This window comes from Talpa europaea (genome assembly GCF_964194135.1).
Source record: "Talpa europaea genome assembly, chromosome: 5".
NCBI lineage: Eukaryota > Metazoa > Chordata > Mammalia > Eulipotyphla > Talpidae > Talpa > Talpa europaea.
In genome coordinates this window covers 1,809,968-1,837,859 of record NC_140071.1, presented here as the reverse complement: position 1 = coordinate 1,837,859, position 27,892 = coordinate 1,809,968, and the positions used below count along the sequence as shown (strand labels likewise).

At 65.1% G+C, this 27,892-nt stretch overlaps 1 protein-coding gene across 2 annotated transcripts; it reads right to left on the bottom strand.

The window, feature by feature from the left end:
• Positions 1–400: 400 nt before the first annotated feature.
• Positions 401–26,788, bottom strand: TENT4A (terminal nucleotidyltransferase 4A; the record flags this gene model as incomplete). 2 transcript variants are annotated; one of them, XM_084234141.1, is made up of 13 exons in its annotated part: positions 401–595; positions 1,479–1,643; positions 2,935–3,093; positions 3,480–3,652; positions 4,239–4,339; positions 5,709–5,835; positions 6,724–6,937; positions 8,149–8,277; positions 9,043–9,150; positions 10,649–10,769; positions 11,767–11,813; positions 12,388–12,511; positions 26,139–26,788. In XM_084234141.1, the coding sequence occupies 13 exons, from the start codon at positions 26,786–26,788 to the stop codon at positions 401–403; spliced, it is 2,313 nt and encodes a 770-aa protein (XP_084090267.1). The 2 variants fall into 2 exon arrangements, with proteins under 2 accessions (XP_084090267.1, XP_084090268.1); XM_084234142.1 differs by having other exon boundaries at positions 401–592.
• Between the last annotated feature and the right edge of the window lie 1,104 nt (positions 26,789–27,892).

Below are 27,892 nucleotides of genomic sequence, written 5' to 3'. Positions count from 1 at the left end.
ACCACCGGCTGACACGATGAACCCAACTTAGAAAATGTAACTTGGGAAAGGATCTATAAGCGGTTTAAAAAAATTCCCTCATCCCTTAAATATAACTTATGTGAAAATATGAAATTAAATAAAAAATATCTGAGTTATTGCACAAATCATAAGTTTTCAATATTTACATAGAAAACAGCTTGGAAGTCTGAAAGGAAACGCGAGGGCAGTAACAGAACGGCCCTGGCCCGGCGGCCGGCCAGCGCCGACTCCGTGGAATGGACACGCCGCCCAGGGCCGTGGAGCCGGCGCCCAGGAGGGCCCGCGGGACGAGGCTCCGGGGCCAGGGCCGCTGTGGCGGGCGACGCCACACGGGGACATGCAGGGGCCAGCGGGCGTGCGGGGCTGGTCTGGGGCGCCGTCATCTGCTGAGGCTGACGGGCAGGCTGTCCCGCGTGTGCGTGTGTTTCTTCCTCCTCCAGCCGGTGCGGCTGTACTGGTGGTGGCCGCGGTTGCCCACGGGTGGCCGCACTCCGCCGCTGCCCACCGAGCCGTAGCCGCCACCCTGGCCGTGGCTGTGGGCACCTTTCACGGACAGCTTCATGCCGCTGTGCTGCTGAGACAGGGCGGGCCAAGTTGGAGGCGGCAGGAGCCGGCCCCGGCCCTGCTGCCCAGGCCCACCAGTGCCAGAAGAGACCCCGAGACCCCCGCAGGCAGCCTCCCTGGACTGGAGAGAGGGGGGCGACCGTGGACGCGACTGGCACAGGCTGACCCTGCAGGCCACGCGCGTCAGGGCCGGAACTGCACAGCCGATGAAGACAGAGACCCCTTGTTTCAGCGACCCCCTCGAGGTGAGAATAGGACCTCTACCTGCCACACACCTTCACGGCCAGGTGGGCTGAGGACCTCACTTCTAAGCGGCTGTGTGCGTGCAGAAGGGGTCCCCCTCAACCTCTTCCCCACCTTAAACTCCGACACTCCAGAAGCACAGCCCCGGCGGGGAGGGCCCGCGTGCAGAGTGGGCCAGGACGCCCTCGCCGGGGTCGCACAGCAGAGGCCCAGCCCAGAGCAAGGCTCCCCTCCGCACAGTCCCGCCCTCCCGAGCGCCGCCGACGGGCCAGGCTGCCCCTGAGAACAGGGCCTCCTGCTCAACTCTTGAAAGCTGCACTTTAGCCCGTGAATTAATTTAACAGGTAAAGACCGTCTCCTCACGGCAAACCTTGCCTGTCTCAAGCTTCACTTCTAGGCTAACAAGCTCTGCCTGGGGAGACTCGGGGAATTAAACTACATTCTATTTTAAAATATTTTCTTAACATTTTCAGAGTCTGGTCTGTCAGAAGAGCAAACAAGAAGCTGAGCGATCAGAAGACAAATTCCCGTTAAATAAATCTGAATTCTCTTGGGCGGAGAAAACCCGAGCACCCGCCTGCAGGAGCGCACTCGGATGGGGGCGGGGCCGGGGCACCTGGGGCACAGGTGGGGCGACCGTGGAAACCTACCTTGTGATACAGGTGAGGGCTGGAGAGCGGGTTGGGGGAAGCGGGCGCGACGGCGGGGGCAGACAGGTGGTGGATGGCCTTCAGCGCTGGCGGCCCCTCCACGCTCACTTGCCTGCCAGGGACGGGGGCCACCCCGAGGGCCGGTGCAGCAAGAGTGAACCTGGTCTAGGAGCAACAGGACCAGAGGCTGCATTAGCACCGACGACGAGGAGACCCCGGTCGCCTGGTCCGAGCCCCCCACGCAGGCAGGCTCGGGGCACCTGTGCTGGCCGGGACCTGGCATCGTCGGCAAGATGCTTGCTATTCAGAAACTGCGACCGCCCCGTGAAGAAGCCGGCGCTGCCCTCCTGGGGAGCCAACGTTCACAGGAGACCGGGCAGCACCCCCAGGAGGGCATCCCCCTCCTCAGACCCTGGAAGGAGCCTGGGCACAGCCCCATCCCCAACATGTACTGGAGAGTGGCCGGGTGGCGCCCAGGGGCTGCGGGAAGCCTCCTCCCCGGGCGGCCCAAAAGTGCTCGCTTTTGTCCCAAAGATCCCTGGTGTGGGTCGGTGCTGCCAGGGCCCTGTGGGGGCCGCGGGGGAGGCGGCAGCCCTCCCTAACTCTGACCGAGCAAGGTGGGGGGGTCCCTGGTCAGGGCTTCTCCTCGGTGGAGGCCTCACGGCCCAGGGCCTGGATCACAGGACGCGATCCAGGGACTCTGCCAGCTTCCCGCCCCCGTGCCAGGCCCCCACTTCCTCAGCGCGGCGCCTCCCGGCCCCAGGGAGACCCAGCCTGGTTTCCAGGGCGGAGGTCACTGGAACAGCATCTGAACTCCAGAGGCAAAGCGGGCTCTAGCCTCGTCGTAAACGCTTCAGCCTCCGTGCCAGGCAGCACAGCCGCGGCAGCCCCGGAGACCGAGCCCAGCGCCCACGGGAGCCAAGGACTGGGCGTCGGTGGAGGGGCCTCCAAGTGTCACTCAGCTCCCCCAGGCCCAGGGTCCCAGGAAGACAACCCCAGGCAACATAGGTCACAGCGGAGTGGTCACCATGTCCAGGCACCAACCTCTGTGATGACCCTGCCGTGGAGTGGCTTTACCTTATTTTAAAGGCTACCAAACGTAACGGGTTTTAGCCCTGAACGTATCTAACTGGCAAAGACACAAAAGCCAGTGTTCTCGAAATTCTTTTCACCTCTAATTCTGTCAAAATTAAAAAGCAGCAAAGAGGCACACGCTCAGAGGCCACAGAGCAGCCCAGCGGCCCAAGTGGACGCCTCAGCCCCACAAGTCAGCCGGCACTCAGGAGCAGGAGTCCCGGCTCCGGGGAGCACAGGGCCCTGGGGGCTGGGTGACAGCCTGTCCTTCACGAACCACAGGAGATGCACTTGCCAACCTTCGAAAACAGGAACTTCCCGCGAGACAGAGCAGCGGCAGAGGCCGCCGTCACAGAGACTCGGCTCTCCCGGCCTCGCCTACCTGCGTGTTGGTTGTCATGACCAGCGTTCTGGACGTGGCGGCCTGAGGTTTGCCGCTGGGCATGGGTAGGGCGGCCGGCAGGCTGGCGAGCAGGGGGGCCGGGGCTTGGAGACTGAACTGGTAGACGCTGGGCGCGCTGCAGGGTGGCGTGTCTGAGTCCTGAGGAGACACGCAGGGGGCTGGGCACAAGGTGCACTCCCGGGTGGCAGCGAGGGGGCCCTCCGGGAGCGGCCGAGACAGGAAGCCCCAGGCCACCTGGTCCTCAGACCTCCTCTCCTGAAGGGGATGCTCTCGGGGACACGGGCAACACAGCTGGACTTAGGTGAACTCAAAGGAAGGCTCTGAACGCCTCCACAAGGAGGCCCACCGGACCTTCCCGAGACCGCCACCACCGCCCAGGGCCACGAGGCTGCCGACCGGGCCCTGCCGGCACCAGTGCCGGAGGCAGAGCGGCACCAACACGGTGGTGTCCCTGTTGGTGGGAGGGAGTGTCCACCCCCGGGGGCCCACACTCAGGCGGCACAGGGACAGGCAGCCCCACTCACGATGTCACTGCCAGAGAGAGAGGACACAGAGGACGCGGACGAGCCGGACGAGAGCAGCTGGGGGCTGGGCAGAGACGGCACCAGGCGCTGGCTGGAGGGCGAGCTGGGGTCTCCGCGCTGGGTCTGGTCCCCCTCGCAGGGGCTGATTCGTTCTCTCGTCTTGACCCTGTGGTCTGTGGAGGACGGCAGAGCCCACGAGTCAGGCTCCCCAGGCACACGGAGCAGCGGGAGGGGCCGTCCTGGCCGGCGGAGATGCCGAGCCTTAGGGCGCTGCCAGCGAGACAGACCCGGCGCCAGCCCCTAAGGGCTCTCTGGAAGAGGTCGGCACGTAAATCGTGTCCAGACTTGAGGCTGCCGCGCTCTAAATACAGAGCCAGTCCTTCCAGCGGCCAGCCGCAGCCCCGCTGCTGCCAGCGTGACACACCGGCCTTCCAGACAGAATGACACAGCTGCAGACACTCACCCACCACCGCGGCCGTGCGCCAGGTGCTGTGTTAGTATTTGGGGCAACAGGCTGACTAGAAGAGCTTGGCTAGAATTTTTTAAGTTAATGTCACTCATCTCTTCTCCCACCTGTGAGGCAGCCACTCAAGCTCACGCTCCCCTGTGCGCCCGCGCCCCACCTCCTCCGACAGCACCTCCGCCCCGTCCTTTGCCATGACACGCCTAACCCCCCCCCCCAGCACGTCGTCTCCATGGGAACAAGCTGCCCACGGGGCTGCAACCCCGCACCCGGGTGTCAGAAAGCGGACTCCTCACCGAGGTCGGGGCCCGGGGGGGTCTTGCCACCCCACTTCTCCTTGATCCAGCGCCGGTAGTCAATCACCTCCTGCGTGACCTTGATGATTCTCCCCAGCGTGCTGCAGGGGGATGGGGCGGGTCAGCCTGGCCCGAGGCGGTGTGCCGCGCTTGCCCCCCCGAGTCCCCATGGCCCACGCGACGGCCTCCCGCAGCTCGCTCTGCTGAGCACAAGGTGGTAGGACGACAATACTACGTAGATCTATGACTTGTGATGTGCGACCCCTAAAGCACATCGGGGTCACAGCACAGCAAAGCGGGTCCGCCTGTGCAGTCCTCGGGCTGAGACAGAGCTGCAGGAGCCCCGCGGGCAGCCCCGCCCCCGCGATCACAGGGCAACACTCCTGCCTCCCGCTGCAGGCGTGAGACTGACACCCCAAGGTGGGGCCCGAGCTCTGCTGCCAACACCGAGTGGACAGACCCCACGGGAAGTTCTGTTACAGACGCACCCAGAGGGGCGCAGCTGGAGCGCCGGGAGGAGGCACCCTCCTCCCCCCACCATCACGTGCCACCGCCTGGGACTGTAACCCCGTCACTCGCAGGAGGCCCTAGTCCCCGAGTGGGGGCAGCTGGTGAGGAGGAAAGAGCTAAGCGTAGGGGTGCAGGGGCTGGAACAGGGGAGAAAGAAGGGCATGTGGGAGAGAGGCGCGCTGGGCTGCTCCCGGGCCCCGGCAGCCGCTGCCTGGCTTCCTGCACCTGGTGCCTCCTGTCCAGTGCTGGGACCTGCTGAGGCTGTTCTAGCGCCCCCTGCCCCTCGGCGCTTGGCCTCAGTCGCCGTGCTTTGGGCCTAGCGTTTAGCGGGGTGCCTGCCCCCGAGAGGATGGGTAATTTTCATAGCTGTCGCTTGAAATCCTTTCTTCTCCATGCCCTTTGACCTTTCACATCCAGTCTGCTTGCCCTGCCATCGTGCGTGAGGACGGCCAAGCCTGGAAAGGCCATAATGGGTTTTTCCCTCAAAAGTCTGGGGTCTCTGGGCACCCCGGGAGTCGCCTAGTTTCAGTCCCACTACCACTTGCAGAGCTCAGAGCACCCATCACTTTTGAGGTGACTGTCATGTTCCTCTTCTGTTCACGCCCCCCCCTAGACCCCACTCAGAAATCAGTGCTCCTGACGGAGGGGCGCAGCTGAGCAGGAGCGCAGACGTGCCCGAGAGCTGAGGCGTCGCGGATGGAGAGCCCCGGAAGAAAAGCACCAAGCTCCCACATTCCAAAACCCCCAAACCAAGACACTGAAGAGGATGTCAATGCCACAAAGGAGACCCTTCCAGCGCCCGGCCATGCGAGTGAGACGTGGCCGCCCGAGCCTGGAAGGTATGCCCCCGGCGTGCTCAGTGCAAGCACAGCACAGCCATTCGCGCCAGGAAACCACAGACGCCCGGAGCCGCGCGGGCCCAGAGGCGAGGGCGGCCCAGGACGTGACCGCTGCTGTTACCTTTCAGAGTCTCTGTTCGGGTAGGACCTGGCCAGAGGCGACACGGCATGGCTGAGGACGATGTAGGCGTAGTCGAAAACCTGCTTCACCTGCATGGCCCCATAGGAGCTGCGGCCAACGTCGTTTCCTGAGAGGAGACAACGGTCAGACTGCAGCCCCAGGGCTTCTGCGCTCACACACGCGACTCTGACCAGACCCCGAAGCCCCCAGAGCCTACCCACAGGGCCCAAGCTGATTGCAGCAAGTGCAGGGCCTCGGCCCAGGAACTCTGAGACTCGCGGGGCAAGTGACAGCCCGGGAGGCCCAGGCAGCTCCTGGGTGGCACAAACCACAATGGAGCCAAATGGCAGCTGTGACCAGACCGCGCCCAGCAGGCCAGTGACCTGAGCAGGCCTCACACCCGCCTGTCGCCAGCGTGTCCCTGCCCGTATCAACAACGTTTGGAATGTGTCACTGACAGTGGCTCGCAAAGGCCAGTGGGCCTGACAAGTGGCGTGTCTGCTCTCGCCGACCACTGAAGGACAGTAGTTATGTGAAAACTGGTCCTGTGTGGTTTTCTCAGACTTGAGACTGCACGGAAGGCACATGCTCTGCGCACCCTCAGGAAAGGCGGGGCGCACTGCAGACCTGCCCCCCACGGCCACTCCGAGACGGAGCCAACCCCACGCAGGAAAGGCGTCTGCGTGGGCGGCTCAGCACAAACACAAGCTGCAAACCCGTTTCCGACGTGTGACGTCACTTCGTCAGGAAGACTCAGTGACGCTGTTACTGTCCACGCGGAAAACTCTGCAGGCTCCAAGTCCGGGGGCGTGGGGGGCCGGGACCACCTTGCTTTCTACCTTGCAGGCTGACTTCTCAGATACAAATGGCTTGAATCAGAAAAAGATGAATTTTTTGAAATTCTCACTCTGCGTTTCCTGGTTGACTACACCCGTGGACAGAGTGGCGGCTGGACCTAGTTCTCTGCGAGCACCAGGGGCTCTGAGCTGGCAGCCCCTGTGGGGTGGGCCCTTACCCGGCAGCAGGGGGTCCTCGATGCACAGCATGGACGGCCGGTACCCGCTGGTCATGGCCTTCATGATCTCCTCTTTGGCGATATAGGCACCTCCTTCTTTTATTCTAATACCAGTCTTTAAGTAATTAAAATTTCTTCCATAGAGTTCAAAAAATTCTACAAGCAGCATTCCAAGGTTTTCATCTGCTCTCCGGGCATCGATTCTTGGGTGCAGCTGTAAGAGCAAGGCACCCACAGGCGTCGGGCTGGAGCCAGTTTCCAAGCGCACCCACCCCCGGCTCCTCAAGGCAACACCCACGGGCGTGCACACCCGCGAGCCTGGCCACCAGAAAGGAAATCTTCTGACCTGGATTCTGAATCTATTTCAACTCTCTGAAATTTTAATTTATACAACTTCCTACAGGCAGACACCTGATCAACGGCAAATTTCCAAATCTGTGGGATGACACTGATAAATGGGCCACATTCTGTACAACTCAGAGACATCCAGGAGGTGGATACAATTCAGGTGCAAACATAAGTCCGTGCTTCCCAACCACAACCAGCAGGGGGCAGTATGAGGCTGGACAGAAGCGCAGCAGGACGTTGTAAAGCCAAGGTGTGACGGGGTACACAGCGTCGTGACACGACAGCAAACCTCCCTGCTCGTCATGCAGCATCACCTCCCTCAGCGCCACACCTGAGCCTAAGCCACTGCCTCCCCGCATCTCCCTGATTGGAGAGACTCGGCCAGGCAGCCCCACGCTGCCCACCGCCACCGCCAGCAGTCAGGCTGCTCCTCCGACAGAGGGGTGTGGAAATGCTAGCGCTCGAGCCAGCAGGGGAGGCAGCCCGGCCGTCCCACAGGACTGGGCAGAAAATGACCGTGTTGCATGACAGGGCACGATGGCCAGAACGTCTGCAGCCGGAGCTCCCCTGAGGCCTGCTTGGGTGCTGGGTCCCAAAGGCCGCAGCATCTGAGGACAGGCGAGCCGGAGCCTCCCCTGACTGTCCTGAGCCCTGGCCTAGTCCAGATCACCGCCCGGGAGGCACCGCAGGAGCCCGGCCTCTTGCCGGCCAGGCGGGTGGCACTGACGGGCTGTCTGCCAGGGGCTGTCTACTGTGCGCCTTCTCCACGGCTCAGCACCAGGGGGACGTGTGCGTGAAACAAAATACTGATGCCACCTCATCAGGGAAGGTCCCTCCTTTTCACTATCTTTACCATGCACGGCACCCAATTTTGTTTTCCTGAAATAAACGTTTCCACGTTTTCTCAGTGTGAAGAGTTTCCCAGGTCGGACGGACCAGGGCAGGTGAGCTGCTGACAGGTAAACCAGAGCAAAGGAGCACGAGGGCCGGCACAGGGCTGGGACAGCGCCCTGACCAGCACAGGCCACAGGGCAGGAAGCAGGGCCCCGCCCGGAGGCGCACGAGACCAGCGCTCACCTGCAGAAAGCTGATGGCCATTAAAATCAGGCTGTAGGAGCTGATCCCGCCTGTGAAAACTTCGTTCAGGTCCCGCTGCAGGAGGAACTGCTTCAGCACTAAAATCAAGTACGGCAGCAAGGAGTATTTCTGCCACCGCCGGAAGAGAAACAGACTGATGAGGACAGGGCCGTGAAACCCTCCTCCCCGCGCACGTCACAGCACGGGCTCAACCCAGCCCCGAGACAGGCTCCAGCCATTCGCCCTCACACACCACGTGGTGGAGAATGAATCATGTGGGGGCTCCCCAGGAGCAACTGAGCAGGGGCGAGAGGAGCCCAGGGCACAGCAGCCGTGCAGAGGAGCCGGGTGTGCGAGCAGCGGGGAAGCAGGAAGGTCCAGCACTCAAGGGGCCGGGGGTGGGGGCCAGGAGGGGAGCAGTGAAGGCCCCGGGAAGGGCAGAAGATGGGGGGGGGGGTTGCCCTCTGGTCTTCAGGTTCAGCTGATGCTGCAGAGGGAGCGGAAGTGAGGAGCGAGGCCCTGCTAGCCCCGAGGGGCAGCCTCCACTAAGGCCCAGGAGCAGAGCGAGCACACCCGAGCGGTCACCTAGCAGCCCGCCCCGGCACCGCCAAGCGAGTGAGACCTGGCTCCCGTGGGCCCCGGAGCCTGCGGGTCAGCCACAGTGGCTGCAAACCCGTTGTCTGCGACAGTGAGGACGCTGACAAGCTACCTAAATGACGCTCAGCCGTGTGAAAGGAAAGCAAATCTGCAGAATCCTCTCCAAGTTTCCCCAGACATAATACCGCGGCTAAGTCCCTGACCCGCACAGCCGCAGCGGCAGGGCCACCCTCGCCCGCGCCCAGGAGGAAGCACACCGGCCGGCCCAGCCGGCTGCCCGCGCTCGCAGCCCCGCACCTTCATGTAGCTCTTGATGAGCTCCGCCGCCCGCACGCCCGTCTCCATGTTGAAGCTGATGTCCACCTTCACCTCCGTCTCCTGGTCTGTGAGCTTGATGATGGGCACCTGCCGCGATCGAATGTTAAAAAACGGGCCTTGGTACGCGTCACCCTCCACCATCAGGCAGCAAAACGCCCCCCAAGCTGTGAGCAGGGCTCCCTGCTGCAGGAGCAGGACCTGGCTTTGAAGGGGCGGCGGAAGGGGACGCTGCAGGCCGCCCTCCCTGGTCTGGAGCCCCCGCCACCTGTCCCGAGAAGACCTGAAGCCCGAGAGCCCAGGGTCTACGGGTGGAGAAGGGCCGGCTCGCTGGACACGGATGCGCCCCAGGATTTCTGAGAACATCCAGAGCTATTTTGAAATTGCAGTTTGTGCCGATGTGATTTCGACAAACAATTCTAGCTTGGGTTTCCACTCTAACGTAACTAAAAAATCTTTTCACAGAAAATCGGGTACTGAAAGTTACTATGAAAATATTCTTAGAAAGAACTACCACCAAACAGTGCTCAAAACTGGCCTCATAAAACACCCAGGCTGCCATCCCGCCCGCCGCCAAACCCTCCTGCACCCGAGGCGGGCTCTCCTGGGGACAAGCTTTCACTTCCTTCGGCCTCTGAAGAACAGGAGCGACGCCCCTGTCACCCAAGCCGCTGGGTGGGGCGCAAGGTCCGAAGCACCTGGCAGAGTCCAGGCCAGAGCCGCTTTGCCAGACGCCTGATGTGGCTCCAGGTGGCTCCAGGGCGGACACCCGCAGCAGAGCGCCTGGCACCACCCCAGCTCAGGGAGGGCTGGCTGCTGCACCTGGAGGCCCAATTACCTCCTGGGCCTCCCTGGCAGAGTGGGAAGGAACAGTGACTGCAGGGAGAGGCCAGGAGGAGCCTCAGGGAGGGGGGGGGGGACCTCACTGTGTAAGCAAGAAAAGGCCCCTGAACTTCTGCCGCTCTTGTGTGAGCTAAGAGGGTCGGACTGTTTTCCTACAAGGTGGAGCTGTCGATGGGAAGGAGACACTACTGAGGTCACGTGGCCAGCCAGCCCCTCGCAGTCCCTGGGCTCAGAGCCTGCCACACAGATCTGGGCAAAGCCAGAGTGGGCGTGCCCCCAGCTCCACCTGAAACAAGAGGACTTTCCATGGACGTGCGTTTTCTGAACACTGAAAGGAACTTTCTTTCTCAAGTGGAACTTGGCAAATGCTGCCTTGGGCTGCGGCAGTGCCTGGCAGGTGGGGGGCAGGGGCAGTGTTGCCCCCAGGGAGCACCTCCTCATCCCACAGGGACACAGTGGTGCGTGGGAGGCACGTGTGGCGTCTCAGGGCCAGGAACACACTGACGACCTGCATGGGCTGTGCTTAGACATATCCTCAGCGGGTGACCCCGATTTTAAAGACAAAAATGGAATCAACAGCACAAGCAGGTTTACACCAGAGACGAGGCGGCTCCAAAACTGCCGGTGCTAACCGCCGGCAGCAAGACTGAGGTCACTGTGCGCCCGCAGGTGTGGTGCGTGCCTGCGTGAGCCTGCGTGCGCCCATATCAGCGTGTGCACTCGTGGCGGCCGGCCCCACACTCACGGTCGCTTTGTCCAGGACTTTGATGGAGCATGGCTCGGCCACATTGTGCTTCCGCAGGGCCTGCTCCAGCAGCTGCAGGGGAGGGCGCTCCCACTTTCCAAAGACCACTAAGTCGATGTCGCTGGCGAGAAGGGGGAGAAGGTGAGGCGTGTGTCTCTGCCAAAGGGCCTACGTCACCCGTGAGCTCAGCCCTCCCAGGGAGGAAACTGCCTGCGTGTGACTGTTGGGACTCCGAGGGAGGCAGAGGAGCTACCAGTGGGCCCAGGCCACCAGGGGCAGGGTTGTCCGTGCTCACATCTGTCCTGCAGGCACACCTGCTGCCCCCAGATCCAGCTCAGCTCCAAACTGCCCAATCCCCACCCGCCCTGCCAAAGCCACCCCAGATGCAGGGAGTACAGCCTCTGCAGTCCCCAAAGGCTAACAGAGGGTTAACAGAAAATCAACTTTTAACAAAGCAAGACACTGAAAATTGCTTTGCATGTTGAGCCATTAAAAACGCAACACTGGAAAGTGACCTTAGAACAAAAACTTGTGTGACCTCTTTTACAAAATAAAAATCCTTACTGGTTTTTAAATAGTTTTGCTTGAATCTTTAATAAAACAAAACATGACTTTAAAAAGCACAGCATGGGCCTCGCTGGTGGCCTAGGGGTTGAGTCTCGGGCTGTCAGCGCTACGGCCTGAGTCCAATCTCCAGCCAGGGAGCTACCCACAGGGCGCAGCAGACCCCTCCTGTCTCCCCGCTGCTCCCCTCAGCAGTGTGTTTCAGTGGATCCGCCTGTTCTGCTCCCCCCTCTGTCTCTGGTGAATCCTCTCACCCCTGCACCTCTAGCCTACACCCCTGTTCTTCGACTAAATTCTCTTTTTAAAAAAAGACACACCCAGAAGAGTAGCACACTTCCACGCCCCCGCCTGACCGTCCTCTCTGCATCCTGGCATCAACAAACACACCCGACAGGCACATGCAAAGGACGTGACCACCACACCAACTAAAACCTGCTTCCTGCCACCTGCCTGCACCCCCAGTCGTCTCCTGCAGCTCCTCCCTCGCACCTTAGACTCCACCTAGGAACCCACTCACTACAGGTACCCCCACCCCCGCACCAGCCTGCACTCACCTGGTAGGAAGGTAGAGGCCTGTGCTGAAGCTGCCAAAGATCTGCACCTAGAAAAGCAGCATCTGAAACGTGACATCCGGGCACCGGCCTCCCACTCTCCAAGGAGGCTCCCTCCCGCCACCCCCGCAGGACAGCCCACCCAGTCCACCCAACCACACCCTCTGACTCCTCCAGGTGAAGACCTGCCCCAGGGAAGACCCCAGACCCAGGAGGGATGACTATGGGCCTCGCCCACACTGCTCATGGCGTTCCCCCTCTGGAGTGCGGGGCCAGCAGCCACGCCGGGGCGGGGGCCTGGCCCCAACACTGAAGGTCACGCCAACAGCGCTGCGCTTGGGGCTGCGTGGCTCTGGGAAGAGCAGGGCACCTCGCAGGGCTCTCCTGGCCGTGAATGGCTGGAGAAGCGGCTTGGCCTCTCCCAGGGGGTGGGGCGGCGTAAAACCCTCACCTCAAGGTGACTTTGAAGCAGGAAAAATAATCCCATGGATCCAAGAGCCTCCCCTCAGGCCCAGGATCCCGCGGGTGCTGAGCAGGGCGTTGGGGGCGCAGTGCAGAGGAACCCCAGGACCCCAGCCGACCACCCAGAGGCAGTGGCCGTGACCGCTCCCAGGGCACACCCACCTCAGCCGTGGGCCACAGGTCCTTGACCACAGTCTCGATGCGTGCCACCACCTCCCTGCGCATGGCCGCCTCCTCGGGGCGCGGGGACATGAAGTTGTAGAAGTCGATAATCTCCTCGTGGAGCCTGGGGCCAGAGAAAGCACAGAGGGAGCGTCACCCCAAGACGCCAAGCCGCGTGCCTCGGACGTGAGTGCTGCGCGCCCAAAGGCCGCCCGCTGCCTTCCTCGCCTGCGGCGCAGGGAGACACAGGGGCTGAAGGGGTTGACCGACATAGCCAGCACCCGGCGCCGCGCAGTTCTGTCCTTCTGGGACAACACGTCAAATCGCCAAATTCTCAAGAGGCCTTTAAAGGCTTTTCCAGGAGAATCACTTTGGAGACTTCACACTAAGAAACAGAGAACGCATCCAAAAAAGATAACCAGGCGCTCCAGCCGATGCGGCAGGGCCCAGGGCCGCGGCAGCCCCTGGACCCCGCGCAGGGGACATGGGAGGCCTGGAAGCAACACGTGCAGAGCCAGGAGGCCCAGGTCATCACAGGGGGTGCTCCGGCCCAGGACGGAGTCACAGACTCAGCAGCAGCGAGGGACGAGAGCCCAGCGTGGGCCACCCCAGCACCAGCCCACACGGAGGCCATGCGCCCTGCCCCTCTGCCCCACACCACCTGCGGCAAGGCGCCCGCCGTGTGCAGGAGGCCGTGCTCCGGGGGGGTCAGGATCCAGGCTGCAGCCTCCAGCTCCTGCTGACAGCACGGGGCCCCACGCAGAACGACGTCCTCGCCCTGCTGCCTGCAGCCCCAGGCCCCGCTGGCCTGACGCCACGTCTAGCCTGCGTCACCACTGAAAAGGGGAAGCTCCTCCTCACTGCAAGCAGCCCAGACAGTTTTAAGAGGTGCAGAAAGACAGCAAGTCACGCGGCAGTGAAATGGAGTGGTTTCTCCGGAAAAGTTCTCAAACTCCAAGAGCTAAGGGGGTAAAACTTCTTTCACTGAACAACTTCTGAGGTTTGAGGTGGGACCAACAGCTTCCTCCAGGCCCAGACACGGCAGGTCAGCGGCCGGCGCCCAGCCTGCAGTCAGAGCCAGCGTGCCATGGGCACGACAGCAAAGCCACAGTCCGGTACCATGCACAAGAGGCCAGGCCTGGGCCCAAGGCCCCACAGCTGGCCCCCAGCACCACCCCACACACACACTCGCACATCTGAGCACTCGTGACAGCCCCGGAGGTCTGCACCATGGGGCCCTTGCCAGCTGCAGCTGAACAGCAGCAAAAGCCGCTCCTGCCCCACTCCGGAGCCCTCGTGGCTGCGGGCGGGCAGGGCCTGTCTACAGACGCTGCGGGCCCAGCCAGCCAGTTCTGCGGAGGCCCTAGGCTTGGGGTGTCCACCCAGTGATGGCACCTCCTCAGGAGAGGCCCCCACACCGGCACCTCAGCAGGGCGCCCTCACCCAAGCACCCCATCAACACACAGGCGGGAACCAAGGCGGGTTTCCAGAGATGCGTCACTTATGACCCTGTCCCTTACGACCTGCGTTCCCAGTGACATCAAAAATTAACATTCCGGGGTCTCCCTGGTGGCACAAGGGGTTAAGCACTGTGCTATGAAGCTGTCAGCAGCCTCTGCAGCACGAATTCGATCCCAGGTGTTCGATTCCCTGCCAGGAAGCTACCCACAGGGCGCAGCAGACCTCTCCCGTCTCCCCGCTGCTCCCCTCAGCAGGGTACTTCGTCGGTCTGCCTGTTCTGCTCCCTGCTCTGTCTCTGGTGAATCCTCTCACTACCACCCCTGCACCTCTGGCCTGCACCCCAATTCTTGGATGCATAAATAAATCTTTAAAAAAAATTTTACATTCCGAGAACCATTTTCCCCCTGCACCAGGCGACTTCATTAACTTGGTTGGAAGAAACCACTTCAGCGGCCACGGATCCTTTCAAAAATGTAAACAGCGCTGAATGAAACAGCTCTGGGTTTTCTCACCCACCCCCAACACCGCGGCAAGTTTCCATCGCTTTCAGAAACTCACAGCTGGGTGCTGCCCAGCGCAGGCCCGGGCGGCCCCCAGCGGCCGGCAGAGGCGGCAGCTCCATCCTCACACGCTGGCCCGAGGAAGAGCCTGCGTTTCTCCTCAGACGAAAATGAGCAACTTCCCTCGTCTTCCTCGTCTGCGGCCCCAGAGGTCACAGTTCCTGCCTCCTCGTCTGCATGTGGCCGCCGTCCATTCCTCATAAACCCAACGTCATGAGCTGGTCCACAGCCCCAGCAAGGGCTCACGCCAGGAGGACCCGCGCGTCCACGTCTAGCGGCTGAGCCGGTGGATGGGGCGGCCCCATCCCGCGAGGGCCGTGGGGCTGGGAGCTGACGCGGGCGGGGCAAGTGGCCGCAGCCGCCCCGGAACCGCTAAGCTGCCCCCCAGGGTGCGTCCCTGCCCTGGCCCGAGAACAGGCAAGGAGCAGCTGCCCGCACAAGCTTTGAACCGGGGCCACGGGAGGAAGAGGAAACACATGAGGGGCGCACCACGTGGTGAAGGACTCGGGTCTGGGGGCGCACAGGGGGTGCGGGGCTCCCCGGGGTTGTAAGGCGCACAGCTCCCCCTGGGGAGCCCTGCACAGGGCCACACGCCAGTCACGGCTTTACGGGAAGAGCCAGGGACAGAGGCGCCCGCCCCGCTCCGGCCGGAGAAGCTGCCCGCGCTCGGCCGTCCGCCCACCCGACCACCGTGGGCGCCGGGCCGAGAAACCGCTTTCCCAGGACTAGACCTGGTCTCCAGCCGTTGGGCGTTCTCTCCTCCTCCCCTCCAACTTCTCTTGGAACCTTCCAGAGCCTCAACGCCGGCCACGTCTCAGCCACCAGAGCCCCTCGCCCCCACCCGCCCACCCCGGCCTGCTCTCCGAGCGCGCAGCGGGCCCCTCTGAGCTGCTCCCGGAGCGTCGCCGCCGGCAGGGACAGGTGGGCACCAGCGGACGCTTCCTCTCCCGTCCCCGGGAAGGCCGGGTGCTGGCGAGCAGCAGGGCGGGAAGGCGGGCCCTCGCTCCGGCGGCGGGTGATCCTCTTCACAGCACCCTTTCCTGGGCCCGCTGACGAGCCCACCGTGAACTGTTTGTTCTTAACTGCATCTCCGAGCAGCTAGCAGTTGCGCCAATTAATTAGAGAAACCTGTATCAGGCCTTGACAGGTGAAGTTCTTAATCGATGCTCAGAAGTGGAAGGAAACTAACTGAAGCTGCAAACTGGAGACCAGAGTCCACATAGAGCGCCCCCGTCTGCCTGCCGGGGCAGCAGCTAAGCCAGGTCCTGGGAGGGCAGGGCAGGGGGCAGGGCACAGGAGGCCAAGACCAAATGGCGTCACAAACAGCCCAGAGAAGGCGCCCTGCTCGCGACACCCCATGTGCAGCGCCGCCCCAGCAGGGAACAGGAGCAGCACGAGCTGTCCCTCCCCCCGACCCTGCTGGGTCAGGCACACTGACTCCTGGGGCAGAGGCATGACCCAGGCGCCGGGACCCTCACCAGGAGAGCGGGAGAAATGACTCTCTTCTGCTCGGGCACACCAAACTCAAGCACAAGCAAAGGCCCTGGGGCCACGCAGAAATGAGAACCACAGCCACCTTCTCGCCTCAGAACAGAAAGAGCTCGGACCCCAGAAACTTATAATTAAGCCCTGGCAGAAGTCCTTGATTCAGTGCATCCTTTTCTGAACGCACCACTGCAGCAGAAAACACCCACTGATCACTGATGGGGTTTCTGGATGGGGGAGGGGGGCCTGGCGGGTTGACTCTTCGCCCAGACCAGGATGAAGCCAACCCCAGCATCTCACCAGCCGGGTGACAAGCGGTTGGTGGTGCTGCAGTCCCGTCCCAGGGGCGATGCACATGCCTGTCACCCACCGCCCACGCTGCGGGGCCACCTGCTGGAGCAAAGCAAGCAGCCCACCTGCCTGGCGCGTCCTGAGCCACCCTGGAGAGAAGCGGCCATAGGGAGGGAGGCAGGCAGGTGTGTCCAGGACGAGGCTCCAGGCAGCAGCGTCAGCAGACGGGCCACTGCCCCAGGGGCAGCAGCCAGTCCTAGTGTCCATGGCACCCGAGACACAGGCGGGAGACCTGTCTTTCGGCTTAAGGGTGGCCCCCGTGGACTGCAGGGACGGGCGCCCAGGGCCACGCAGCACACAAGGCGAGCAGACACAGCAGGGAGCAGCCAGGGGGGCCGGGGCGACCGGCGCTGGCCAGGCCCAGGGGTCTAGTGCCAGCCACAGGCACCTGGCCCCATGGAGCGCACTCCAGGCTCCACGCAGGGCGGATGGCGGCGTCACGAGAATTTGGTGAATGAGACAAAGGACTGAGGGTGGGGGCCAGTGAGGCGCGGTCTGGCCCCTTCTCAGGGGGTGCTGACCCCAGGACGAGGCCAGCCTGAGGGCCACGTTTGACCTCAACCACCCTGGGCCCATTCACACTGGGTGACTTCGACGTGAGTGGGGAGCACATTCCACCCACAGCTGGGGCTCTGCTCTCCCCGCTCCACAGCTCCAAACCAACCAATACAGTTTTCATTAAAACTTCTACGGTTTTTTTAGCTTACCCACTGAAGGGGGTTTTGTTGGTACGTCCTGCAGCTCAGCCCTCTCTCAGAACTAGCGTTTCTACCTGCAGCGGAACGTCACTTTCTCTTTCAAGCACCATTAACAATGCGGCGCGCTGACCTGAAGAGGCCTGAACTGCCCCGGCAGCGTCCACCGCGCACGGGCAGCGCTGACCACGCCGGCGGTGCTGACCGACCTGCGCTTCTGGCGGTGTCGTGGGTAACTTAAATTCTCACTTCACACCAGCACAGACTCCTGAAAACTGCAGCTTGAAGCGGAAGGAGGCCGCTGGCTGACACGCCTCCCACCGCTGGGCTTCTCCGCCTTACGAGGAAGCAGGCGGCGGAGCAGGGCCACGCCTGGCTCCAGACACGGCACCCTGAACACCTGCAGGGGCTCAGAAGCAACGCCAGAGACAGGCCCCGGGGCCCTGCAGGTGGGGGAGGCGGCCACGGCGTCGTCCTCCAGGGTGCCAGGCCGGCGCGGGCTGGGCGGCACCTTCCCTGGCCAGCCAGGGGCGCTTCTCTCCCCCAACGCACCGATTCCCTTTGACCCTCCCTCTGCCGAGCAGCTCACTGCTGGGCCCCGGTGGGGAGCAGGGTGGTGGGCCGCAGGGGCCCACCCTCCAGGCAGTCAGGACGAGGCTCCCCGCCCCACGAGGGCGCGGAAGGGCCCCTGGTCGGGCAGGGAGACAGCAGCACCAGGCAGGGCGCCCTCCCCGCCAATCACACGGCCTGTGGCCTGACCCCAAGAGCCCCCGCGAGACCCTCCCCAAACCACGGCTCACCCAAGCCTGACCTGGGAGGACTCTCCCAGGCCCCTGACTCTGAACGCAGCCTCGGCACCCTCCCGTGTCCACCCGTCATGCCCGCAGGGCCTCCGTGCCACCCCTGGGAGCCCATCGTCGATAGAGCCGTGCACCCCAACAGACCTCCGGCCTCTCCATGGGGTCCCCCAGCCACACCGAGAGGCTTCTTGGGGTTCACAAGTGCCAGGAAAACGGAGTTGCTCAGGCTCTTTCTCACCTGCCGCCGCAGCCTCTATGGCGGCCATGAGCAGCCTGGCTTCCCTCCCAGGTTTCACTGCCCACGCGAGACGCCGTGTTGATGCAAAAAGCACCTGGGAGCACGGGCACACGGAACACTGGGCCCAGGGGCGCTCACGGGGCTCGCGGCCGAGAAGGCCTCCCAAAGGAGAGCATCCCAGGAGACGGCAGCCAGGCCAGGCGCTCGAGATCGCGGGGCTGGGGGCTCCGGTGCACCGGGCCGCTGCTTCAGCATCAAAGGCCTGCCAAGCCCACCGAGAGCGCCAAGGTTCCTTTACCTGTTTACCCAAATCCACGCGGCCCCAGCCTCCCCCCAGCTCGACGCCGAAGGACGTCACTCTCAGTGTCCTCCCCTGGCCTTTGGCCACCTCACAGCTGGCCTCCAACTTTTAAACAACAGGCTTTGCTTACACCTAGAGATGGCCACACCCGTGTGTCCCGGGCACCTTGCCCCGCTCCTGCCTCTCGCTCTTCACCCAGCACAGCCCTCCCTGGGGGCGGGGGACAGCAGGCAAGGGCAGGGGCTTCCTGTGGGGCAGGCTAGGCTCACTCAGCCCCAGTTCTCTCATTCCCTAGCTGCCCCCTGGGCACACGATGCTCACCTCCTCCCTGCTCACCCTGTCTCTCTGGAGGTGGTCAGTGCCTGGCACCAGGAGGCCCTCGGCAAGGTCTCACTGGTCCTGCTCGGTGCGTCCACTGTCTTCAGATAAAAACAGCAAGTCAACAACTCACCAGAGACCCATTCTCCACAGACCACCACTTCTAGAATGATCCAGGTGGAAGAGTCCCACTCCCTACACCCCGGCTTCCCGCCAGGCTGGTCTGTGCGGGCTGGGCAGCAAAACTTGAGTGCAAGGCAGTCACTGGGCCAGGTTCTCACCGGGCTCCTCCTCACACACCCACCACCAGCCCCTCCGTGACGGGCCCTTCCAAGCACTCTGCCGCCTCTTTGTAGGGAAGCGGAGAAGCCAGGACCCCAGGGACTGGCCGCAGCCAGGTCTGCAGAGGCAGGGGCAGCCAAGCGCCGTCCCTCACGTGCCGCCCCACTGGCGCTCACAGCCCCTCGCCAGCCCAGAATGGGCATTTCCAAGGGCAGCGCCTCTGCGGGTCACGCTAGCCCGTCTGGGCTTCAGCCTTCTGTCTACACAACAGCAGGAACGTCTCCCACTCTGCGGGCCTGCTCTGAGCACGGGGAGGCACTCCGGCGGTGCTGGCCGAGCCCTGGAGGGCGCAGAGGGCGGGGCCGAGGCTGTCCCGGGGAGAGGGCCACGTCCAGTGAGCCGGGACGTCAGCTCACGCTCCAGGGAGGTGACACAGCAGCGCTTTGAAAAGGACGTCCTCCTGAGACCCAGAAACACGCTTTCCAGTGCACCCTGGAGGCAACGTGCCAAGCGACAGCTCCTGCTCCCGTCCGAGTGTGGACCACAGAGGAGCCGTCACTGACCCCGGGGCCCAGCCTGAGGTCACTGCTAGGCAGGGCCCAAACATGAGGCTGCTTGCGAGGCAGGCTGCTCCCCACAGGTGCTGGTACCACCCGTGCTCCAGGCCCGCGGGGCAGGGAGCTCCCCACTGGCACAGGGCCGGGCTCCACTGGGGCCAGAGTTCCCCGAGACTTTCTCCACAGAACGTGCTAGCAGCCGCGAAGCATCACCATCTACCCTGGCCGAGCGCACAGGAAACAGAGGCCTGAGCCCTAGGAAGGGCCTCGCAGAGCAGGGCCCGCACCCGACAGACGCTGGACGGCCCAGGCCACCTGCGGCGAGGGGAGGCAGGCACGCCTGCGCCTCGGAACACAGACGAGCAGGCCCACTCGGGGCGGCAGGCCCGGCCAGACCCGCCCCATCCGGCTTCAGTCTGCAGCAGTTTCGCCAAAGCAAAGTTTTGGCCTAGAGGAAAAGTTGTCTCTTTCCAAAAACCAGACGAGAGCCTTTTCTGCCCACTTGGCAACAAGAACCAGCAGACTTTTGGTTTCAATTTCCTTAGAGAAGAGCAGGGAAGCCGAGAGCGGCTTTGTAACCCTCACGTGACTCCGGACTCGGCCCGCTCTCCTGAGTTAACGGGCTTGGAAGGGGTGTCCTGGCCTCTCCCCAGCACCCCTGCACACGTGGGGAAACTGAGGCTCAGAAGTTAGAACCCAGAGGCTGCCAGCCAAACCCAGAGGCTATCCGAGTCCTGATCACCATCCCGGGGGGAGGCGGGTCCACCAACACGCAATGGCGGCCGCAGCTGGGCTCAGCTCAACGCCCAGCCCAGCCCCAGTGTGCAGAGCCAGAGCAGCAACCACAGCCACAGGGCTCCAGCCCACAAGGCCGGCCCAGCCCGAGTCTGGGGGTCGCCCCTGCCTCCTGCCGACGCAGTAAACCCGAAGTTCCCGCGCCCCTGCTCAGACTCAGTTCGCTCACAAAACTCAGGCCCAGGTTCCTCCCCGGGTCCTGGAGCGCGGTGAAAGGACACTCAGTGGAGGAGGCACAAGGGGCCAGGCCCGAGGAGAGGGCAGGGGTCCACACCTCCCAGGCTCCTCCTCCCCACGTCCCCTCTGCCCCCCCACCCCCGCCGGGAGCACTGAACCCCGTCCTTCTGGGGTTCCGTGGCGCTTCATTACATGGCACAAGTGGCGACATCAACGGACGCTGGCAACTGGCTTCCAGCGCCAGCTCCTCCTCTCCCCCATGCCTAGGTACAAAATCACCTGCTCCATGCAGCAGCTGCTTTCGTCTCTCAGGAAAGTTCCAGGGTGTTCGGAGCCCCGTACTAGAGGGTGAGCACCAAGCATCTACTCTCACCAGAAAAGCAAGCTCAAGGTCACACACACACCCCCGGTGCTGGAAGCCAAATGACAAAAGGTTCAAAGCAAAAAAAAAAAAAAAAATGAGCGAAGACTCACAGGCCCGTATTTCACGTAACTCCTGCACCGTGGGAGCCACAGGATTCCAGAAATGCAACTATTACCTGAGATACAAGCTATGAAAACCCACACGTCCACACGCGTCACGCAGAATGCTGACTCAGGCCTTGCCCAGGACAGCCCGCGGGGGCAGGGCGGCAGCTCTGGGCCTCACAGGGCACAGCCCGCGATAAAGAGGCACCTGCTGAGCGCAAAGCCTCCCGTTCCCCCCAGGGCACCCCGCCGTGGGAGACCGGCACCGAGGCCTAAGCTGGTGCAGGCCCTCTCCCTCCGCCCGCCAGCGCGCCACACAGGCTGGGGGCCAGGACACCCGGAGCCGGCTCGCAGGACACTCCCCAGCGGCCAATCAGGGGAAAAGACTGAAGATAAACGACCCTAATTTTCTAACTTTTAACTCCCTAGCAAGCGCCTTCCCGCCCAGGACAGGGCCTCCGGGTCGGGCGCCGCACGGCGTGAAGGCGGCTCAACTGCGAGAAGAGAGGCGGGCAGGTCGCGGCAGACTGGACTTCACTCTGCGTGCAGGCAACCCGAGCTGGCGATCAGATCTCGAAGTCTTCAAAGACGAGTCACCTTCACTCTCCGCTCTACTCCAGCCAGGCAGTCTCGCCACCTGCTCGGCCAAGCTAGCAAACCGGCCTGGCACACAGTCCCCCGTTCGGCATCACGCGCACACGGTGGCGACCGGGCGTCCTCAGAGCTGGGAAAGCAGCTCCTCCATCCCGGAGGGACCCGGGAGAGCAGGGGTCAGCCCCTGGAAGGACACTGCTCTCGGGAGGTGTCCCCACTCCCGTCACCCCAGCTCAGGAGGAGGGTTAAAGGGTTCTCGGCACAGACCCGCTGTGTGCTCAGACGGGCTTCCAGACGCAGCTTGCACATGCCAACCAACCCCGCCCCAGGAGAATGGACCCTCTCGCCAGCCAGTCACGCTGCGGCCTCCCCCGGGCTCCTGGCCACCCTAACACTCTCACCATTGCTGCACGGCTGCCACGCAAAGAACAGCCTGTGAAAGAAAGGCCCAGAAAGGCAGCCCGGGCCCTGAGATCAGTGGTGACAGCCAAGCCAGAGGGTAGGACTGGAACTTCCCAAGAGTCATCCCGCCAGGAAGCACCCAGTCAGAAGAGAACAGCGCTCCACGCAGGAGAGCCCGCCCAGCGAGGCAGTAACCCCCCCATGCCAGCCCCAGACCCAGCCGTGGCCAAGAGAGAGCAGGGACCAAGCCCCGAGGGCAGCCCTGGGGCGCCTGACCAGCCGCAGCCCTAGGTGCAGAGGGCGAGGTGGCCGTGCAGTCAGAGAGGCTGCAGGGGCCACAGCCCGCATGACCCACGAGGGGCCACCAGCCCAGAAGTCAGGGCCCTGAGGAGCTAAGAGGCCCCCCCGCAGACCCACGGGGGACAGGCCCCACCCGCACGGCCAGCACCCCAGGCATTTCATCCAGGGGCCACACTCACCCACTCAGCAGGCTGACCAGAGGCTTCCAAAGGGCCTCGCTGCAGCCACACTGGCTGGGGCAACCCCCAGGTGGCCCCAAGGCACGCGCTCTCCGGGAATCCGTCAGCATGACACGGCGGGTCTGCGGGCCTCCACAGCAGGGCCCCGTTTCTGGCCTTGAACACACGGGACTCCTGTCTGGGGACTGTGGGATCCCTCTTTTACCCCACAACTAACACCTAGCCCCTGGGGCGTGGAGACAGAACCCAGACACAGGCTCCTCACTCCAAGGCCAAGTGCTCTTCCTCCCCTTACGGCCGCTGCTGTGAAGCCATTTAAAACAGGGGACAACATTTCACATTAAGTAGTGACAAAAAGGGGGCCTCCCTGGTGATGCAGGGATTAAAGGCTCAGCACTACGAAGCTGTCCGCAGCCGCTGCAGCACAAGTTCGATCCTCAGCCAGGGAGCAACCCACAGGGCGCGGCAGACCTCTCCTGTCTCCCCGCTGCTCCCCTCAGCAGTGGATTTCAGTCAATCTGCCTGTTCTGCTCCCCGCTCTGTCTCTGGAGGGTCCTCTCACCCCTGCACCTCTGGCCCGTATCCCAGTACTTGTTTGCATAAATAAAAACAATCCTTAAAAAAAAAAAATTACTGACAAAAAGGCAATCAAGAGGCTTTATCCCAAAATATAATTTTAAAATTATGACACTTTTTACTTTCAGACACTCACATAAAAGCCCCACAGGCACGGAGCGGCCGCGCACGGCCTGGAGGAAGCCGGGACCCCGGGGCGGCTGCCAGCGCACACGGCCCCAGCGCCCGCGCTGACGTCCACGCGACGGGCACCCAGGAGATCATTTCCACAAAAGCGAGCGGGGCGTCCCTCTTCCCACAACGCGCGCACAGCCCGCTTCACACTCCCACGTGGCCCACCCTGGCCAGTGCCCGGCCGTCCTGGGCAGGACCGCCCACTTCCTCGCAGGGGTGCGCTGGCCGCCACTGTTCCTCCCACCATGGGAGCCTGGGCAGCAGCCGCTGCCACTACCAGAGAGTGAGGACTTGGAGAGGCCCGCAGAGGCCCGCGCTGGGCAAGCGTCTGCAGCGCCCAGCTTGCTCTCCCGCAGTCTCGCACCTCTGGGGCCTCAGGCACAGAAAAACGGGCCCACATGACACCATCACCTCAGGGATAGGGGTACAACCCCCCATCCCACGCGCCCACAGGGAGGGGTCGGAGCGCGAGGGGCAGCTGGAGGGATGACGGCCGAGGCCTGTGTGCCCCCCCCAAGTGGTCCCTACCAGGACTGCTGAGGGGCCCCACGGCAGAACGCCAACTTGGGCTGGGTGGTGGAGGGGAAGCCAGGCACCCCTGCAACTCGGCCACCCTGAGAGGGAAGGACAGGCGCCCCGCAGGGTCCGGCCCAGGGGGCCCACGGGCTCGCGAGCCTGTCCTACGAACACCGCCTATTCTTCTCTCAAGAGCATCCCCCCCAGGGGGAACCACCTTGGGGAGCAAAGATGTTGAAACTCACCGCATCCTCTTTCACCAGCTTTCTCCCCATCCCGCTCAGGTGAAAGCAGACCGGCAAGCCCCCGAGGTCAAGCAGCCGAGGGCAGAAGTCGCCCGGCCAGAGGGGACAGGCGGGCACGCTGCCCCGGCCGGCAGGCAGAGCATTGCTGGCTGGTGCTGCCCACCCAAGGCCCAGCTCCTCCCCTCTCCGGACAGCAGCTGCACCTTTCCAGAAACGGCTTCGCTGGGACCACTCAGTCCGTCTCAGCAGCTTCTTGTCAACCAACCCCTTTCCCGCTGCCCGGTGCAGGGGCCCCACGGCCACCACGGCTCCCTCTCCCAAGACTCCGGTGGCCTTTCGCAGCCCGGCACACCGGCGGCCACGGCACGATGCTAGTTCTGGATGCCAATAGGTCGTTCCCAGGGATGGTGGGTCCCAGGCAAGAGCTTCCTGGGGCACCTCCTCTGGCCACAAGCAAGCTACCCCCGTGGCTGCCTCCAGCAGTCCCACTCAAAGGGCAGTGCTGGCAGGGCCTGCAGCAGAGTCCACACAGGCCGGGCCGTGTGGGCAGGCGCTCCTCGCAGGAGAAACGCAAAGTAGAGAACCCAGCATCCTGGGGGAGGCCACAGCGGCAGCCAGGAAAGGCGGCCAGCCGGAGGCAGAGGGGGCACCACCTGAGCATGACAGCAGGGGCGCCTCGGTGGGGGCAAACGCAGGCCGGGATGCGGTGCTCAGCCGGAACCACACAGCCTCTGAGCTGAGTCCTTGCAGCAGGCAGGAGCTGGAGGGGGCGCCCTGGCAGAGGGGGAGCAGGCCTGGAGGCAGGGCCCAGAGCAGCAGCACCCAGAACTTCAGGCACTGGGAAGAGCGGGTGCCCTCACGGGGGCCCGGGGGACGGGACCTGACTATATCACTGGCAGAGACCACCCCGTGGCCAGTGCTGGGCCTGGCCGAGTAAGGGCAGGAGCGTGTGAAGACCACCACTCCCTGGGCAATCTTGGCAGCAGACTGACGCCCGCAGGTGAAGAGAGGAGGCGCGATGAGGTGCGGGCCTGCTCTCTCGCAGCTGGTAGAAGACGAGATGATGAGACCGGGAGCCTCGTGGGCATCCCGGCCCCAGATTCCTACAAAGCACCTAGCGTGCTGGTGGCCTGGTCCGTTTGTCCGAGGCTTACTAGGTGCCCCCAGGGAGGAGACCACTCCGCGAGCTGGTGATGTGCCCCGGCAAAGCAGGCGGGACCCCAGCCCCTGGGCTGAGCGATGCTGCAGAAGCAAGGACGCACCTCCACCCCCTTCCTGAGCCGAGGCCCTTCAAGTCAGGCGGCGGACTAGGAGCCCGCAGGCTCCCTGAGACACTGCTCCACCTGCCTCCTCTCTGCAAGCCCTGCAAGAGGTGGGCGGGAGAAGAAGCGCACAGGCCTCTCTCACGTCGGGGGGGCCGTCAGGCTTCAGGGCATGGAAGGGAGCGACACTGCAACCAGGCCAGGCGAGCCCAGCTGCGCAGCACACACTCACTAGCGCGGGTCCCACACGCCTCAGAGTTGTGTCGAGGCGTGTTTCCCAGCAGAGTTCAAACACAAATCAAGAGGACTTTTAAGAAAGAACCCCGGTACCCTGCAGGGGCGGGATGGATAGGGCACTCGTGTTTGCAAGAGTCCCCCAGAAGCCTTGATGCCCTTTCACTCAACAGGACACCCCGCAGGGCGGGTGGATGTTCTCGGTCCTGGTCCCGAGGTGAAGACAGACCCACGTGGGCGCACTTTGTTTCCAGCTGACCCGACGCAGCAGGCCAAGGGCCGGGGAAGGGCATCCCCCTGCGCCCCACCTGGGCTGCCCAACCACACCCCCCAGGCGCTGATCTGTGGCCCCGATTTCTGTCCCGTCTTCTGCAAGAGAACTCAAGGGAAACTGAACTTCTAGCGCCCGGCAGGGCAGGTCCACGGAAACACCTAGAACAAAGGTGACACCTTCCAAGACCGAGCGCTCGCCGAGGGCTCTCCGGGGGCTCTCCGGGGTCTTTGGGGCCCGCCGGCTGCTGCGCGCCCGGGCGCCTCCTTTGTGTCCACTCCAGCACCCCACTAGACCCCTCCTGCGCCCCGAAAGTCACTTCCAAATTCGCCGCGGGTTAAGCTGCCTCCGCGGCAACCCCCGGGCCCCCTGGGGAGGGGGCCGCTTCGGAGAGAGGGGCCGGTCCAGGGCCCGCGCCAGGCGGGGAGGCGGGCGGGCCGCGGGCCCCCGGCCGAGCCGCACAGCCGGCAGCGCCCCCGCCCGCGCCCCGCGCCCGCCCGCCGCACTCACCCCTGGATGCCCGGGCTGTAGGCGCGGCTCTTCCACGGCGTGCCCGGCCAGGGCGCGCGGGGCCCGGGGCCGCCCCCCGCGCCGGGCGCGGCGCCGCGGCTGCCGGACAGCAGGTAGTTGAGGCCGTAGGTGCTCGCCTTGTTCTCGCGCCGCCGGCGGCCCGGGTGGAAGCGCGGCGGCGGCGGGGACGCGGCGGGCGCGCGGGCCGGGGCGCCGTCGGCGGGGCCGCCGGGGCGGCCGCCCGCCCGGGCCTGCGCGGCGCCGCCGGACGACGAGGACGAGCCGCCGCCGGGGCTCTCGGCGCCCGACTCGGCGTTGGACGACGACGGCGACGACGAGGACGGCGACGGCGCCGGGTGCGGGCGGCGCGCGCCCTCGGCCGCGGGGGGCGGCGCGGCGGGGCCCGGCGCGGGCGCGGGCGGCGGGGGCGCGGGGGGGGGGCCCCCGCGGCCGCCGCCCGCGCCCCCGCCCGCGCCCCCGCGCCCGGCCGCGCCCGCCGCGGGGCCCAGCGCCGGCGAGTTGAGGCAGAGCAGGGACGCGAAGCCCGCGCCGCCGCGGCCCACGCCCTGCGAGGTCTCCCAGATCTGCATCCACAGCGCGTTGGCCGGGCCCTTCTGCTCGGGCTGGATCCAGGCCACGCGCGGATCCATCCACGCGCCGCGGCCGCCGCCCCGCCCGGCCCGCCCGGCCCGGCCCGGCGCGGCGCACGGACGCGCAGGCGGCGACGGACGGACGCGCGCTCCGCGGCGCGGCGGGGGGGGGGGCGGGGCGGCTCAGGCGGCGCGGGCGGCGCGGGCCGGGCGCGGGGGCCGCGGCGTGGCGCGCGGGCGGCGGGGCGCGGCCATGGGCGGGGGCGGCGGGGCGCGGGGGCGCCGGCCTCCGTCACGCGCGCGCCGCTCGTGCGGGCTGCGGCGGCGGCGGGCGGGGGCGGGGGCGGCGGGCGGGGGCGGCGGGGCGGGGGCGGGAGCGGGGGTGCGGGCGGGGCGGGGCGCGGGCGGGGGGCGGGCGGGGCGCGGGCGGGGGCGGGCGGGGGCGGGGGCGCCGCGGCCGGCGCGCCAATGAGGGGCGGGGGCGGGAGGACGCGCGGCCTCCCTCGCGGGCCGCGGCGCCAGTGCGCACGCGCGGCCGATTTCAAATCCTCGCTCGACTCGGCCGCCCCGGTGACCGCGCCTGCGCCCTGAGGCGCCGCTCGGGGCGGGGGCCCGTGGGGCGCGGACGCCGCGGGGGGGGGCGAGGGGCGGCGGGGCGTCCGCGAGTCGCCGGGGTCCCGCGGGGGGACCCCCCCCCGCGGCCGCCGCGGGCCGGGGCGCCGGGACCTGCGCCCTGGGGCCGGGCCCCCCGCCGGGCCGCGCTGCGCGTGCGCGGAGGCCGCCGCCCCGGGACTCGCGCTCATGACGTCAGGGCCCGGCCCGACGGGGCGCGCGGCGGAGCGAGGCCCGCGCCGGACGCCGTCCCGCTCGCCCAGGGCGGCCGCCGCGCCCAGCCGGGAGCGGGGCCCGCGAGCGCGCAGGAGCCCGGAGCCGAGGCCCCGGGGGGCCGTCGCCGCGGCGAGGGGGGCGCTGCCGGGCGCGGGGCCCAGGAGGCCGGCGGCTCGCGGACCGGGGTGCGGCGCCCGGGACTGCCGGGGCGTCGCGGGGAGGCGGGGCCGGCCGCGCCCCGGGACCCCGGCGCGCTCGGCTGAGGCGGAGGGGCCGAGGGTGCTGGGGGTGGGGTCTGGGGCCCGGGGGGCGCCGTTGCTGTGGAACTGGGGCGCG